This window comes from Natator depressus, chromosome 5 (genome assembly GCF_965152275.1).
Source record: "Natator depressus isolate rNatDep1 chromosome 5, rNatDep2.hap1, whole genome shotgun sequence".
NCBI lineage: Eukaryota > Metazoa > Chordata > Testudines > Cheloniidae > Natator > Natator depressus.
The window spans coordinates 118417124-118432922 of record NC_134238.1 but is presented as its reverse complement, the minus strand read 5'-3'; the positions used below and the strand labels follow the sequence as shown (position 1 = coordinate 118432922).

At 45.2% G+C, this 15799-nt stretch overlaps 1 protein-coding gene across 2 annotated transcripts in view; it reads left to right on the top strand.

Moving 5' to 3' along the window:
• Positions 1-3537: 3537 nt before the first annotated feature.
• The window catches only part of ECPAS (Ecm29 proteasome adaptor and scaffold), a 90914-nt gene continuing 78652 nt past the window's right edge, over positions 3538-15799 (top strand). The window contains exon 1 of one of the 2 annotated variants that reach the window (XM_074953513.1): positions 3538-3662. In XM_074953513.1, coding sequence (XP_074809614.1) covers positions 3641-3662 — 22 coding nt within the window. In that variant the 5' untranslated portion in view covers positions 3538-3640. Of the gene's footprint in view, positions 3663-4064; positions 4203-15799 lie in introns of those variants that run through there. The other variant, XM_074953512.1, reaches the window with a different exon arrangement.

Sequence of the window (15799 nt, the reverse complement as noted above, 5' to 3'; positions counted from 1 at the left end):
GAAGGCTGGGTGGTCACTGGTAAACCCTGTCATAGCCCCTGGGAGAGAACAGTATGACAAGTGCTGAACTAAAAACAGACTTGCTAAGGTGATCACAATGAGTTTCAGGAAGAAATTGCAGCCTAAAATCCTTGGTGTAGAAGGGGAAGAACACAGGTTACTGCCCCAAGAAAGATGATAGCTAAGAGGCCTGAAGGAGGGTGCCTCGAGGAGGCCATGGAGGCCTCAGGAATAGTGACAGCTGGCTTTCCACTTTTTTTCTTTGCTGCAGTCCTTAATCTCCCAATTCCAGCTACTTGCACATCAGCCCCAGCCAACAAATCTGCTATTCCCTCCCACCCCTCCTTTTCCGTTTTTGCAGCTTGGCTCCCTAGGATCTTGTCAGTTTTCACTCCCCTGCTATTTTCTCTAGTCTCCACTAGGGGTAGAAGCACCTCTGCCGCACATGCTCACCTAATTGACTAGGATGGAGAGAGACTCCACCCTTAGGCTTGCTTTCTTTGTACTTTCACTGTCCAGTCACTTAGGTAAACTTTCCTGTCACTTTCAGTTGTGTGGTTTACGTGTTTCGTTTGCTAATGAAACTGAGGCAGGGCTAGAGCACATCCTTTCATTTCCAGTCTGCTTTTCTGATTCCTTAAAGCTCTGAACTCTCAAAACTTTTTATAAAGCTTAGAGACTAACCAATTTATTTGAGCATAAGCTTTCATGAGCTACAGCTCACTTCATCGGATGCATCCGATGAAGTGAGCTGTAGCTCAAGAAAGCTTATGCTCAAATAAATTGGTTAGTCTCTAAGGTGCCACAAGTCCTCCTTTTCTTTTTGAGAGTAACATGGCTGTTACTCTGAAACCTTTATAAACCTTGTGGTGTCAGAACACGGCCAAAACACTGGTGGGAAAAAAATCATTTAAAACTTTAAAAAAAAAAAACCCCTCCGAATTCCACAAACTAGTGTTGATCTGGAATTAAAAAAAACCCTGATCAGTGAAAAATGTCCTCCTGAGCCCCAGAAAGGGTAGGCAGCTGCTTCCAAGCATTAAACTGGTTAATATTCCTTTATCTTCTTGAATTTCTGATAAATATGTAATGCAGGAATACTTTTTGCCTGTGCCTTCTCCTCAGTAATTCTATTCCATCTATTCACTACTTTGCAACATAAGGCCTCTTTAAATTATCCCTGCATATGTCCTGGAATCTGATATACACCTGGTCTTGTGGGATTTATAGCCCTTTACAATCCACTGTGTATTAGAGCAAAGGGGTTTGCCACCAAGTAGATTTAAATTGATACAGAGACTAACCCTTGATTTTGGTAGAATCGGCAGGGGCTTTTTCTCAAAATCAGGTCATTTCCAGTAAATTGGGATCTAATCACCCTGTGCAGGAAATTATGTCATAAAAATACCCTCCATATTCATTTGAGCTGTGATGCTTTCGTCCACTGAAACTGTAGTCCCACCATGGTTTTTCTCACTTAGGCTTCCTACAGATTTCTTTGTCTCCTTTCTGCATTAGCAGATACTCTTGCTTGCTTCTTCCCATATCCTTAAATCCTTTTCTTGGTAGATGAACACAACCAGCTCTTTTCAGCCCATTCTTTGATAGACTTGACTCTCACTGCAGGGTGATGACGTTTCACTTGTTTGGTTTGTTGCACCTCGCGACAAAAACAAAAGAGCTCGCTTGTCATTCGGCTTTTCCAGTCCGAGCTGGAATCTTCTCTTTCACTTCTTTACCGCCTTTAGTCACTTTGTGCAGGAGGAAATCACTGTTGGCATTGTGAATGGGTTTCACCTAATCTCAATTTTAACTCCTGTCCTATAGCCATTCCGATTAGGGCTTGAAGCAGTATGGTGTCCATGTTGTCTTCTTGGTGGCAGCAGGCCAACTGATCGTGCATACACACTCACTAACCCACCCGACTCCTCCTGGTATGGGATCAGTATTTGGTGTTCCAGCCACCTACTCTCCACTCCCAGCTGGACTCACGTAGAGCAAACTGCAACTTCTGCTAACACTGGCAACCCTGACAAAGAAAAGCAGAACAAATTGATAGGTAATGGGTCAATGCCAGGATATTTCCAAACCATTTGTTCCTCGGTCAGTAAGGAAACAGCTGACCCAACTTTCAAGAATCAGACAAGCTGCAGCAATTATTATTAAAAAAAAAGCTGACAATTGGGCACTGCTGTAAATTATGCTATGGAGAGAGATACAAAGGGTATTGCCCAAATTTTTTGGACTCCTTGGTCAATACCATCCTGTCAGATGACTAAGTTAGGTGGGGGAAGGGTGTTTGGAGAAGCATGGAAGGCTAATATTTTTGCTAGGTCTTTGGTTTTCTATTACAGCAATTCAACCTTACATTTAAATTTTCTTAGAATTAACATTTGCCTCCTCTGTTAACAGGGTTTGAAAATAATATCTCAGTGAGAATAACCTCATGCTAAAAAAAAGCTTTCATTATGAAACTTCAATTCCTTCCCAAATATTTATTTGCAGTTTTTTTAAAATATGGCCGCAGGAGGGTTGGAGACAGAGTTATTCCTTGGAGGATGTCAGTTATACCTGACACGCCATGATGCTGATACCCATTCGGGGCCAAAGCACTAAATAAGGAGTGGTGATAATGTCTTTCTTTAAAGGAGTATTTATAAATTAGAAGCACTGAGAGGAGTGGAAGCCTTATGGAGAGTGCTTTATTCCCTATAGTTTATCACACTGGAATACACTAATTTGGAATAAGGTATTCTTATTCTGGAATACGAGTGTCCACACCTGAAAAGTAATCTGGAATATGGTAAGATGTGAATTTAAAGTTGCCTAACTATTCCTGATTAAATCCCTGTGTGGACACTTTTATTCCAGCATAGGCCAGATGAGTGTATTCCAGTGGATTAAGCTAATTCAGAATAAAGCACTCTTATTCTGGAATAAGAACATTTACACATGGAGTTTTCAGGATTAGCTATTAGGGAATAACTCCCCATGTAAACAGGTTTCAGAGTAGCAGCCGTGTTAGTCTGTATCCATAAAAAGAACAGGAGTACTCGTGGCACCTTAGAGACTAACCAATTTATTTGAGCATAAGCTTTCGTGTTTGCATCCGATGAAGTGAGCTGTAGCTCAGGAAAGCTTATGCTCAAATAAATTGATTAGTCTCTAAGGTGCCACTAGTACTCCTTTTCTTTTTGCAATACAGACTAACACGCTGCTACTCTGAAAGCTATCAAATACATTTGTTAGTCTCTAAGGTGCCACAAATACTCCTTTTCTTTTCCCCCATGTAAACAAGCCCTAAATTAGATTGTAAAGAAACACTGAAGTAAGGGAGGGAAATCCCTCCCGGAGCTGTTTGAGGGTATGGACAGGAGCCTGGTAGCAGTGGAAGGACAGATGGGAGGAAGTGGCACCCCCTCCGGGGGTGTTTCACACTTCCTCTAAATCTGTACCTGGCCAGCATTGGCTCCAAATCCCCGGCAGCACCTTTCCCAGTCGGAAACCCTCCAGCCTGCTACAAGCACCTACCACAGATAGGGGGAGAAAGGCAGCCGTTTTGCGGCTGAGGGACCCGTTTCCCTCCCCCGCCCCGACCCCCTTCTAAGCGAAGCGAAGGGAAGGAAGCGCCTCCTCAGCCATGGAGGTCAGCCTAGACTCAGGTCAGTCGCCCTGCCCGGGGGCAGGCTGGGTGCAGCGGCAGAAAGAGGGGGGCAGGCGGCAGGGAAGGAGCCCGCGGACGCTGAGCACATGGGCAGCCGGCGAGGGCTGCTGGCTCGGGGCTCGCCCCTTGAAGCCCGGCGGGGCGGGGAGCCCCCGGGGCAGGGGGTTTCTCAGGAGCAGGCCGCGGTGGGGCTGGGCCCAGGCGGGGGTGGGGGGGAGCAATAGGCGAGGGAGCGCGGGGCTGGGGCGATGGCTCAGCTCTTTCTAAATATAACACCGAAGCCAAGCCAGGGAGGCTGGGCTGGGGGCGGGCGCCGGGGCTGCGGGGGGGAAGCTGCGGCGCTCGCACGGCGGCCGGCGCTGGGGAGCGGCCCCGCGGCCGGGCCAAGGGGGCGCGCGGAGAGCAGGGGAGGGACCCCACCCCGGGTGACGGGATTGCTCCGCCACCGCCGCTGCTCCTCCTCCTCCTCCCTCCCCCGCGGCGGCGGCGGCGGCTGGCAACATGGCTGCGGCCGCCTCGGCTGCCCAGGATGAGCTGAGTAAGTGATACCGACACAGGCCCCGGGGCGTGGAGGGGGGAGTTTATTGAGGGGGGGGCTCTGGGTTGACAGGACCCCTCCCCCCGGGTGTGGGTCTGTCCTTGGGGCGGGGCCGGGTCCCCTCTGTCTGAGGGGGCGGGGAGCTGGGAAAGGGGGTGGGTGTGTGTGTGGGGGGTGAGGCTGGTTTCTTCGCCCCGTGTGTCCCGGGGCGCCCCGGGCGGGAGGGGGCCGGGGCTAGGCCTCGGCTGTGCGCAGTCACGGTGTGACATGGAAACCACAGCCTGGGGCCGGGGGTTCCCCGCCAGTCTCCGCCCGCAGCCCCCCGGGGCAGGGTCCCCCTGGGGGGGGCTCTGCCAGGCTGGGCCTGCTGGGGACACCCGCCTCAGCCAGCGGCGCCTGGGGGCAGGGGCTGAATGTCCCCGGGGATGGGCCCCAAGCCGGGCAGGCCGCAGTGACTCTGCTTTCCAGCCCCCACTGGAGACGGGGGGAGCCCCCAGCCGCGGCAGGGCCGGCCCTGGGCGCTTGGCCCCGCGGGGAGGGTGGGGCTGGCTGAGCAGGGCGGGCCCCCGCTGTGGGGTGCCCCTGCCCACCCCCCACCCCGTTTAATGCCCCCACCGGGGTGGCTGTCCCTGCACGGGGCCTGGGCCCTGCTGCGGGCGGGGTGAGTTTCTGGGCCCGGGGCCCGGAGCAGGAACTGTCCGCAGCCCGTGACCCGGGTGCCGGCTGGGAAATGTAGTTCTCAGGCCTAGCAAGTGGCTGGTGGGCGTCAGCCGAGGCTGGCTCCGTGGTGAGAGCAGATGCCGCCCCTGCTCAGCCAGGTTACAGGGGGGTGTCTGGCTCATCTCGCCAACCTGCTCGCTGTGTGACCTTGGGCAAGTCCCTTCCTGGCTCCGTGACTCAGTTTCTCCACCTGTGAACTGCGATTCGTTATGCTCCCTTATCAGACGAGGGTATTGTGAAGCTTAATGATTGCAGAGCGTGTGGAGATGCTTGGATCAGAAGTGCTGCAGAGGTGCAAAGTATTTTAAAGTTCTGGTCATTTATATTCCATCTCCAGAGTAGCGTCTGATATATATGAATAATCCTTCGCTCATTTCGTATTTTTTCTTGTAATAATAAGTGCATATATACAAGCTCTCCCCTTCCCGAGCTTGATATGTTTTGTTTGAATTTAAAGTCGGAATCTAGTATAAGAATAAAATATGTTGGAAAATACATTTTATCCATTTCTTCTGTTCTGCAAATGATGCCCCTGATCCAGCATTAAGAACTTCATGGCAGATCCTGTGCCCGTGCACTTCTCAGTGCTGATCAGGATGGTAGTCAGAATCTGAGTGACGGAGTTCAAATTTAGATATTTCTTATTTGGAGGGAAAGGATGCCCAGTTGTGGGTGTTTTTTAAACTTCAAATCTATTGCTGAATCTGGTGCAGTACATAATAGATCTGTCTCTGAAGAAGTATAAAATGTTAAGGGAGTGTTTTCTTGTCTTGTTGCTGCATCTCCTGAGATATGACAAAACTAGTTTTCAGACAACCTTGATGAATTAATAACAACATGATGTATAACCCAGCTGGAGGAACTGTGATCCTGATCCATGGGAGAAATCAGTGGGCTGAGGAAAGTGGTGTTTTAGACTTGGCTTGACTGTGGAATTGATTTCACCACCAGAAACTCAGCAGAAGGAAGAAAGGTTTTAATGCAGACTTTCAAGCTCCAGGCTGTCAGATTTAAACCATGCATTACTGCTTGCTGTTTAACTTGATTCTTCTGTCCTCTCTTTGGAGAAGACCCCTTTAGCCTGCTTAGTTTCTACAAACTATTGCAGCAGTTCTCAAACTTCATTGGACTGTGACCCCCTTCTGACAATAAAAATTACTACACAACCCCAGGAGGAGGGACCGAAGCCTGAGCCCGCCGAAGCCTGGCTGCCCCAGGTGGGGGAGCCAAAGCCCAAGCCCTACCTCCTCAGGCAAGGGAACTAAAGTCAAAGCCCAACCTGAGCCTTGCTGCCCAGGACTGAAGTCCTCGGGCTTTGACTTCGGCCCCGGGCCCCAGCAAGTCTAAACCAGCCTTGGCGACCCCATTTTAATGGGGTCCTGACCCACAGTTTGAGAACCGCTGAACTACTGATGAGGTGAATAGACTGCAGAACACTGAAATACTGGTGGTGACCCTGATGCCACCAAAGAACCATAATTTCATGTAGGAATCAGAAAAACCTACAGAATTCACTGATTCTAAGGTCGGAGACAAATCTCAACATACTTATTCCAGTGACAGTTGGGATGAATCATTGTCATGACCACTGTAGTCTAGAAAAATTGATCAGACTCCATGATCACCATCAGCCATGAAATTCTTCCTGTACAGTCAACTGTACATCACCAGTGTTCCCTTCACTTGCAGACCTTGTAAAACTACTCAGGCCTGGTCTAAACTACATAGTTAGGTTGACGTAAGGCAGCTTATGTAGACCTAATTATATCAGTGTACACAGTATAGCCTTGTCCCGCTAATGTAAGTGCCCTACTACACATAAGCGGCAAAGAGTCCTGTGGCACCTTATAGACTAACAGATGTATTGGAGCATAAGCTTTTGTGGGTGAATACCCACTTCATCGTATGCATACACATAATAACTCCACCTCCATGAGAGGCTTAGGGCTTATGTTAATGTAGTTAGGGTGATGCAGTCTCAGACACTGTATTACTTACATCAGCTGTTGGTTGTCTTGTCAATTTCAGGGCTCCATTCTGGAGCTCTGAAATTGACAAGAAAGTTGGGCAGCCAGAGCCTGGCTGCCACTGGGTCCCCAATCCCAGCCAGGCTGCGTCCACCTGGCTCCCTGTTCCCAGCTGGGCTGCCCCTGCCTGGATCCCTGCTCAGGGAGGTGAGAACCTCGGGTGTCTGGCCCCAGCAGGGAATGGGGAGCAGAGCTGAGAGCCTAGGCTCTCAGTCCCCCACACTGCCCCTCTCCAGTCGTCAGAAGCGCTCCTGGTGAGGACGTGCACCACCGACAGAAGGCAGGTAGTGTGGACGTCAGCCACTGCAGTAATTACTGCAGTGGCTGTAAGTTGACCTAACATAGGTCGATTTAAGTCTAGCGTAGACATGCCCTCAGTGGAAGAGTTCCTGCTTGCAGACACAGCTTTATTCAATCTATGGAGTGCTAGTTTCCCCCACCTACAAACTGAATATAACTGTTGCCTGTTTTTGGCAAGGTGTCCTGTGGCTATATTGTCACTGGGTTTGCAGTCACATTTGCATTTAATCCAAGCTTGGAAGAGGGGAAAGAAGAATGTCTTACAGGGTACAGTCCAGTTTAGCAGTTTGATGTCACCCTCATCAGATGTCTCAAACTATGTAAACTATGACTTACCGGTCAGCTGTACCACTAGAGAGTGTATAGTACCACCCTTCTGACTTGAGGGTGGTGGGTTTTTTTGTGGAGAGGGAGGATGGTGATTTTTCCAATGCCACCTCTATGAATAAATGGAAGAGCTGTACAGTCAAAGGTGAACTTTAACAGGAAGCATAAGAAATTCAGAGTGGGAAAATTGGGCAGACTTCTCAGGTAGAAGTGTGCGAGAGACTAAAATTAAATGCATCAAATTGTATTTTGAAAGGAACCTGATCTGTAGGATAATGAGCCTCCTGAAGGAGTAACCAAAATTTTCTTTTAGATCAGAAAACCAATTTGTCTCTGTTTTGTAAGCATGTAGTGATAAGAAACTTTGATCTGTAGCAGCATTCAAATAGATGAGCTGTTACTCCTTTTTGTTGTTGTTGAAAAAAGAGTGCTTGCTTAAACTTTTTATGAGGATGCTTATGATTTGGTGGATGAATAATTTAAACAGTGATAGCTTGACTCCTAATTTAAAATCAGTACATTGGGCTTAGAGCGGTGTGTGTTCAGAAAGAAAGAAAAGCCATTTTCAAAGAGAACAGGTAGTAATCTGAAGGGAGTCTAAACCTGACACACTGCACATGGAAATCCAAATTTTGGCATTTCAAATCTGTATCTAAACTTTTCTCTGGTATGGAGGAATATGATGAAAACACAAAAATACAGTCCCACGGTAAAAGACCATTTTTTATAAACTTGAGTAGTGACTAGGACAGGTCCCTTGTGGTGCTCCCTTAAAGTCATTTGAGATTGCGGTAGAGCCATGAAGAGTACCTCCAAACCCTGACTCCCAGTCTGCTGCTATAACCACTCTAGATGTATGTTCCCCAAGTCCTAATACAATTCCAGCAAGAATTTGCCTGGTGTTTTAATGGAAGCATAATTCAAGTAGATCAGAGTTGGACTCCCAAACTGGGTATCTTGCTCCTCCAGTGCAGACTGGTGCAGAATCAGTTGTTTAGCTTCTGGAGAAATGAATGCCTCATTTTGCTTTCTGTTCTTTTAATGTTTGCCTCAGTCTCCCCTTCTTTCCCCTGAATCATCCCGGGAATGAAGTTGACTGACTGTATCCAGGTAGAAGTAAGCACTTATTTGACATGGGGCCTTCTGGAGGAAAATTCCAGGATATGTGCACAAAATAACTTCTATAAAATGGTCTTAGTGCAGTAACAGTAGGCTGTTTTTAAGGATGTGTACGTCCTCTAGAATGGCTTTAATATTGAGATCATAGTGCTCTTGCCATAAAATGGAGTTTAGGTTGGGAAAGATGAAGAAGGTAGCTGCCTGCATCCTCTCACAGAAAGTTACTGTCACAACTCCTGGAGTTCTGTTGTGTTCCAGGCTCAGACTGTATGGCTGGGTTCCCTAGGATACTGTTGTGCTAACTAGATCTGTTGTGAAGTACATCTGGTTTGACATGTCCCAGCCTTAATAGTCCCTCAAATCCACTTTCATAAATAGAAGTATGCACTTCATGCTTGATATTCTCTTCTTACACGAATACACATCACAGAGTTCTGTAAAGAACAGCTGACATGCTGTTTACAATGGCTATAAATACCACTGGGAGCTAATTCTTTAGTATAAGAGGAAGGGAGGAGAAACTGGACACACAAAAAATAGCATTTGAACTGAGAGCTGACTTCTTTGAACAGATGGATAAACAATGAGCTACAATGATGAGGCTGAACATCCAGAAGGGTTTATTTTGTTATTTTAATTGAAGAAATAAGAGATTGGTGGCAAAACTGTCTTTTAAAAGGTGCAGTATAGTAAACGTTTAAAAAATCTTCCCTGCCCCTTCCTTTCCACTATTTCTTATGGCAAATGACCATATAAGAGAACCAGAGCAAAGGCCCAATCAATCTCCTATTGGATTTTGCTATTAACTTCAGTGGCTGCAGGGTCCATCTCTAAGGCTACAGAGATTTAGGGGGCTACTAAACAGCATGATGTAAAGTCTGATCAGAGATCACTGTAGTACATATGGGAGACTGGGGGTCATAGAATCATAGGGTTAGAAGGAACTGCAAGGGTCCTCTAGTCTAACTCCCTGCCAAGATTTGTTGTGTCTAAACTATCCAAGACAGATGGCTATCCAGCCTGCTTTTGAAAACCTCCAGTGAAGGAGCTCCCATAACTTCCCTAGTCACTTACAGTTTGTGGTTCAGGGCCTTGCCATTAATCTGGCTTTGCTATAAAAAATGTTTATACTCGCTCGATGGCTTAAAAAGAAAGACAATACTTGTGGTTTTATACAATATGTAGTATCTGCAATTTAAAAGATGTTGTTCTTTCTCCTGGCGAGATGTAGTATTTACATCAGTTCTGAAACCAATATTCTTTCACATACTTTTATCGTATAGATTGGAAAAGAACCAGAAGGGGTTAGAAATGGCATTAGAAATCCTTAAGTTACCATGGAAATACTGTTACCTACTTGCGAGAAATTATTTCTTCTTCTAAAAATACCATCTAGCTATCTACACAAATTGACCCTGGTGCTGTAAGCAACGGTCTAAAGATTTCTTCGGCTTCTCTACTTTCTTGATTCCTTAGTGCAAAATGAATGAATATGAAAGGACACACCTGAAATCTGATCAATTTTGTAAAATTAGTTCTAAAGTAGTTTCAGATATTGTACCTGCTCCTGAGTCTCCCACCCAATCTTTGTGGTTTTACAAACACGTTTTCTTAAAACTCTCCCCCAGTTACTGAGCAAAAGATCCTACAGCAGTAGGAAAAAAGCAAAGCCGCAATCTTGCAAACACCTACACACATCAGTAGCTCCATTGAGTTATGCGTGAGTGTTTACGGCATTGAGTCCTAACTTACTATACTGGGGGACAGAGTAGAACTGACTATAAAAAGCTATGTTAATTGCACACAGTATACAAACTGCAATAAGAGAGAGAATTGTACACACAGTTTCTTATAGTAATAGGTAAAACATTTGCAGACTGATTTTTTTGAAAACTAACAGTTCACGTAATGATTCTGGTTTTTACTGCTTTAAAATAATCAAGCCTGTTTTAATCTTGTGATGCTACTGTTTATGCTTGTGTTTTTAATTTATTCTTGATAAATAGCCAGTGGTTATCGTTAACTGGAGCACAATTGGAAAAGGTTACACACATTGGGCCCAACTTCTGGGTTACATAGTGACTAGATTTCATTTGAAAAAACGAACTGTTTCTAGTCCTCATGGTTGGGAAGAAAAGCTTGAAAAAAGTGTCCCAAGGGTAACTAATGCCGTGATGTCTGCCGAACATCCTAAACAATAACTCTGATTGGTGGACTGCGTCATTAATCCTAGAGGGCTGTTAATTCTGAAACCAACTGCTGGGAGAGGCCCAGCTGATACCACCCCAGCAGAGGATTGTGTGTGTCCCCTCATTGCCATGACATCATTGTGGCTGTGCCACGGTGGTGTTGGCAGACACACACACACTCTCTCTCTCTCCTTTGCTCAGGAAGGGTGGGGCTGAGACATCCCTTCTCTAGGATGGACTCCAGCCCACCTGAAGACAGGGAAGAGATGGCCCATGGAGAGGGAAGGCCCAGCCTTATCAAAGAGGAGTGGTGGTGGAGTCCCCTGCCAGCCAAACAGACCGCTGTTGTGCAGGAGATCTCTTGCCACTTCACTCCAAACAGGGGTCATGGCCACAGTGTGGGTCATGGCCATGGAGTGAACCTAGGGACCTGGAGTAACTTAGTTAATAGTCTGGGCAGACTTATATTTGAGAGGATGGTTAAAAGCTATAGAAGAGAAAAGTTATTTCTCGGACTGACTTAATACATGATCTGGCTCCATTAAGCAATTCTAGCTGCATCTCCTATGAATCCCTCTTTTGTTTCCTCCCCACCCACCCCCTCCTTTTTTTTTTTTTTTTTTTAAAGACCATATTACCCTCTTGAAAAGGACAGTTCATTTTAGTCATTTGGTTGAGTTAAATTTAATCCCAGACCTCGATCAACGTTCTCTTTCCAGTGTCACTATGTGTACCAAAGAATTGGAGACATTAGACATACTGAGTACACAAGTCGGTCCTTTATGTTAACCAGCTAGTATAATGTGTGTTATAGTTGCAAACATGGGGCTAAGGGAGCAGCATATTTTATGATCCTAAATCTGGAATGTGAGCCTGGATTTGAGATCTCGGAAATAGTCAGGTGTAGAATCTCAGAACAGTTCTCCACATGTAACTTGCATTTCAGTGACGGATGAAATGATGCTTAATTAACTTCCATACCACCATTGTAATCTTCATCCAAGGATTGCAAAATGCTTTACAAATTAATACTAATAAAACACTGAGTTAACCGACCCATCAAAATAACAGTTTACAGAAAGGATATATGTCAATAGATTGAATTAAAAGCTTTAGTCTTGGTTAGCAGGGGCACAGATTGCACGTCAAAGGTGTTTACTTTTTATTTATTTATTTTTATTTTTGGCTGGTGGGCTTTTTGTTTTAATTTATATATCTTACGGTCCAGTTGTGAGAAGACACTTTGTGGAGCAGATCACAGCAGTATGGAACTGCCAGGGCTAATCCAAAATGGATCCGATTACTAGGGCTGTCAAACGATTAAAAAAATTAATCATGATTAATCACGTGATTAAAAAAATTGCGATTAATCACACTTAACAGACTACCATTTATTTAAATATTTTGGATGTTTTCTACATTTTCAAATATATTGATTTCAGTTACAACACAGAATACAAAGTGTACAGTGCTCACTTTATATTTATTTTTGATTACAAGTATTTGCACTGTAAAAAAACAAAAGAAATAGTATAAAATGTTAAGGGAGTGTTTTCTTGTCTTGTTGCTGCATCTCCTGAGATATTACGAAACTGGTTTTCAAATAACCTTGATGAATTAATAACAACATGATGTATAACCCAGCTGGAGGAACTGTGATCCTGATCCATGGGAGAAATCAGTGGGCTGAGTGTTTTAGACTTGGCTTGAGTGTGGAATTGGTTTCACCAACAGCGGTTGGTCCAACAAAAGATATTACCTCACCATGGTGTCTGTCTAATACCTTGGGACCAACATGGCTACACCAACTCAGCAAACAACTTGAGAAGTGGTCAATTTAGATAATTAAAAGTAGTTTCAGGTGATACAGCTATCAGGGTTTGTGGCTTTACAATGACACTTATTTTTATTAAAATGTTTTTAGTCTTCCCTGTTGCCATGTGACAAGCCCACACCAACAACAGAGGAAACTGACTCAAGCCATAATCCTGTAAAAACCTATGTGCTTAACTTCAAGCATGTGAGTAGTTCCATTGCAATCAGTGGGATTACTCCAGGTTTAAAGTTAAGCAACTGAGTCAGCATTTGCGAGACTGGAACTTCACTGACCATACAGAGGAAACCTGTGAAAATAATGTACATGCCAAACACACAATGTAAATCCATTGGACAGAGAGGAAATCGTTCTTTCTCCACTCTCTTTCATCTTATCATAGTAGTCTTGGGTGCTACTTATACCATTAGCAGAGGCAAAAATTGGAAAAGCAGTATACTTTTTTTGTTGTTGACCCTTCCCCTTTAACATACCTTTTGCTTGACTGCTGCTTCGCAGAATTGCTATATTTCCTGTGGCTTCTACTCTATATCTGTGCTTTTGAAAATATATGTCTTTAGCTGAAGGATACAATAAATAAACTTATCTTCTTTGCATTCACTGCAATCAAGTCCTATTCTCTACCACAATGACACTGGGAAGGTCTCCCAGATGTGGAGTTTGGGTGCACTGCAGCCAGTGGTGAGCACAGACACTGCAGGCATTGTTGACGGCTCTGTTAAGGTTACAGAATGCCGACAGAGTTGTGCGTGCCCAGTGGCTCTCAGGATCAGGCTCTCATTACCACATGCTGCTCAATTCGTGAAGCATTGGAGAGTTCTCAGAAGGCAGATACTTTAGGGAAATGAAATATGACAGAAAAAGGCAGGACATGAGAGAAGCTTTTTAAAAATTAGGTGGGAAGAATGTATCTTGGTTCCCTGAGGCAGCTGATAGCATGAGAAAGCAAGAAAAATCCCCGTAAGACAAGAGATTCACTGACAAGTACAATATGCATTGGAGGAGCTGCTGAATTTTGACTTGTAATTCAGCTGGCATTAAAATTTTATAGTCATTTTGTCTTTTCAACTGCTTACCCTGTTTAGTTCAACCGGAAACAAAATGTTGGGAGGGAGGTGTGTACGCTTGGTCTGCTGCCTGCAGAGAGATGATACTGTGGCTAAGAGGTCTACACTACCACCTTATGTCAGTATGCCTACGTCACTCCAGGGTGGTGGAGTACCTATGCCGACAGGAGACCTTCTCCCGTCGGCATCTTCACTAAGTGCTAAAGTGGCACAGCTGTGCTGCTGCAGCGCTGCAAGCATAGACAAGCCCTGTGAGGGCTTTTTTAACAACGGGATGGGAAAAGTTGAGACAACAGAGCATCGTTTCCAAAGGCCTTCCTATCTGAATAGTGAGTGTTCAGAAGTCACTTGAAATCTGCAGGTACAGTATTTGTACTTAAACGTCCGTGTTGCCCGTTGAGGGACTGATTCCCTCCATCCCTTGTATATCCATCCAAAACCCATTGACTTCCGTGGGAGCTTTGGGTTCCCAAGGAATACAGGGTTAAACCTTTGTGACAGGAGGGCCTCTCCCCCTCCAAAGTCTGAGCAGCCCATCAAAGTCCTCCTCTTCTTTTAGGGTATAACCAAAGTTAAAAGAAACATTCTCTCCTTTTGGGTGTTTCAAGCAGAAGAGTACTGCTTCCTCCTTTTTGACTGTATTAGACTGGCCCTCTTTGTTGCTGCTTCCTCTGATATGTAGCAGCAGGGCCTGATAGATTGTCAAGACCAACTGCATGTGGACCATAACTCTGTAGAGCTGATGGAGGACTGGCTCTTGGCTCTACCTGTGTCTCCAGGGAGTACACTCTGTCACATCCTTTAATGTGTAGTATGGGTCATCTAACAAGGGATTTTTCTTCTCTTGTATCGGAGCGTCCTGGAGCCCCCACCATCATACTTTTGTCCCACAAGCATCACAGATTAGGGACAGGGCAAAGGACATTTTCCCTCCATTTAAGTTAAGAGCAAAGCATTGTGGGGCAGTACATGTTGGATCTGTAAGGGTTTTAGCTTCCCCTTGTTTTAGGCTGCCTTTTTGTTTGTAATCTCCCAATTGGATTGACCCTGTTAGCAATCCATTGTAGATCAGGTGTGCATAGTGAAGCTGCGGAGAAGAGAAGGGAACACTCCTGCCCTTGTGTATCAGAACCATCCTGCCCCCATCCCAAGCTGTGAAAGTGCTGTTGAGGTGTCTTGCCACCCATGTGGCAGTCTGCTTTTCTTCCAGTTTAGCCATCAGGTCAGCTAGATCCTAGTGATTAAAACAGTGACTTCTCCATTTACTAGCCTAAAGATAGGTGGTCTTCAAGCCAATTGCTTGCGTTGTCGACAGAGGATTTTGGTCTTGTTGATATTCCTAAAAGGATCCTTTCCTAGTTCATACAGGGAACAGATGCATGTTTTTTATCTCTTCCTCCCATCCTGATCTTGTATCATTTGCAACTCCTATGTCCTTACTGACATTCATACTGTTGTTTTATACTCCTTCCTGGGTTGGGTGGTACTGAGAGGTGGTGAGAGGGATAGAGAAATGAGATTGTCAGAACACTCCAACACATTCATGTGGGTGATAGGACCTTCACAGTCTTTTGCATTTTAAGTTATGTCAAAATATTGTTACTTTTCTGACACCCCCATTTAATTCCTATTGGTGATGACAGTCTCGCTTGAAAATCGGGTTAACAAATAATAGCAAATCCAGATAGTTCGTTCAGCTTCATAAATGCTTTTCTGATGGTGGCTCAGTGGATTGGTAACAGAGCATAGTGCCTTTCCTCTCTAGGTTGCTGGATCAAATCCATCCCTCGTTACACTGTAAGCTCTTGGTGCGGAGACCTTCTGTTTGTGCCATGTATAGCACAAGGGGGTCCTAGTTCATGACAACAGTATAAATAATAATAGACCAAAAGTTGTTGCCATTCAGTGGCTGTCTAGAGGCCTTTGTTATGGTCTTAGTCCAGAGTCCAGCAGACAATGTCTGTATCTCAAAAACGACCACCACAATTGACACTTCATTTGGCAGTCAGAGCAG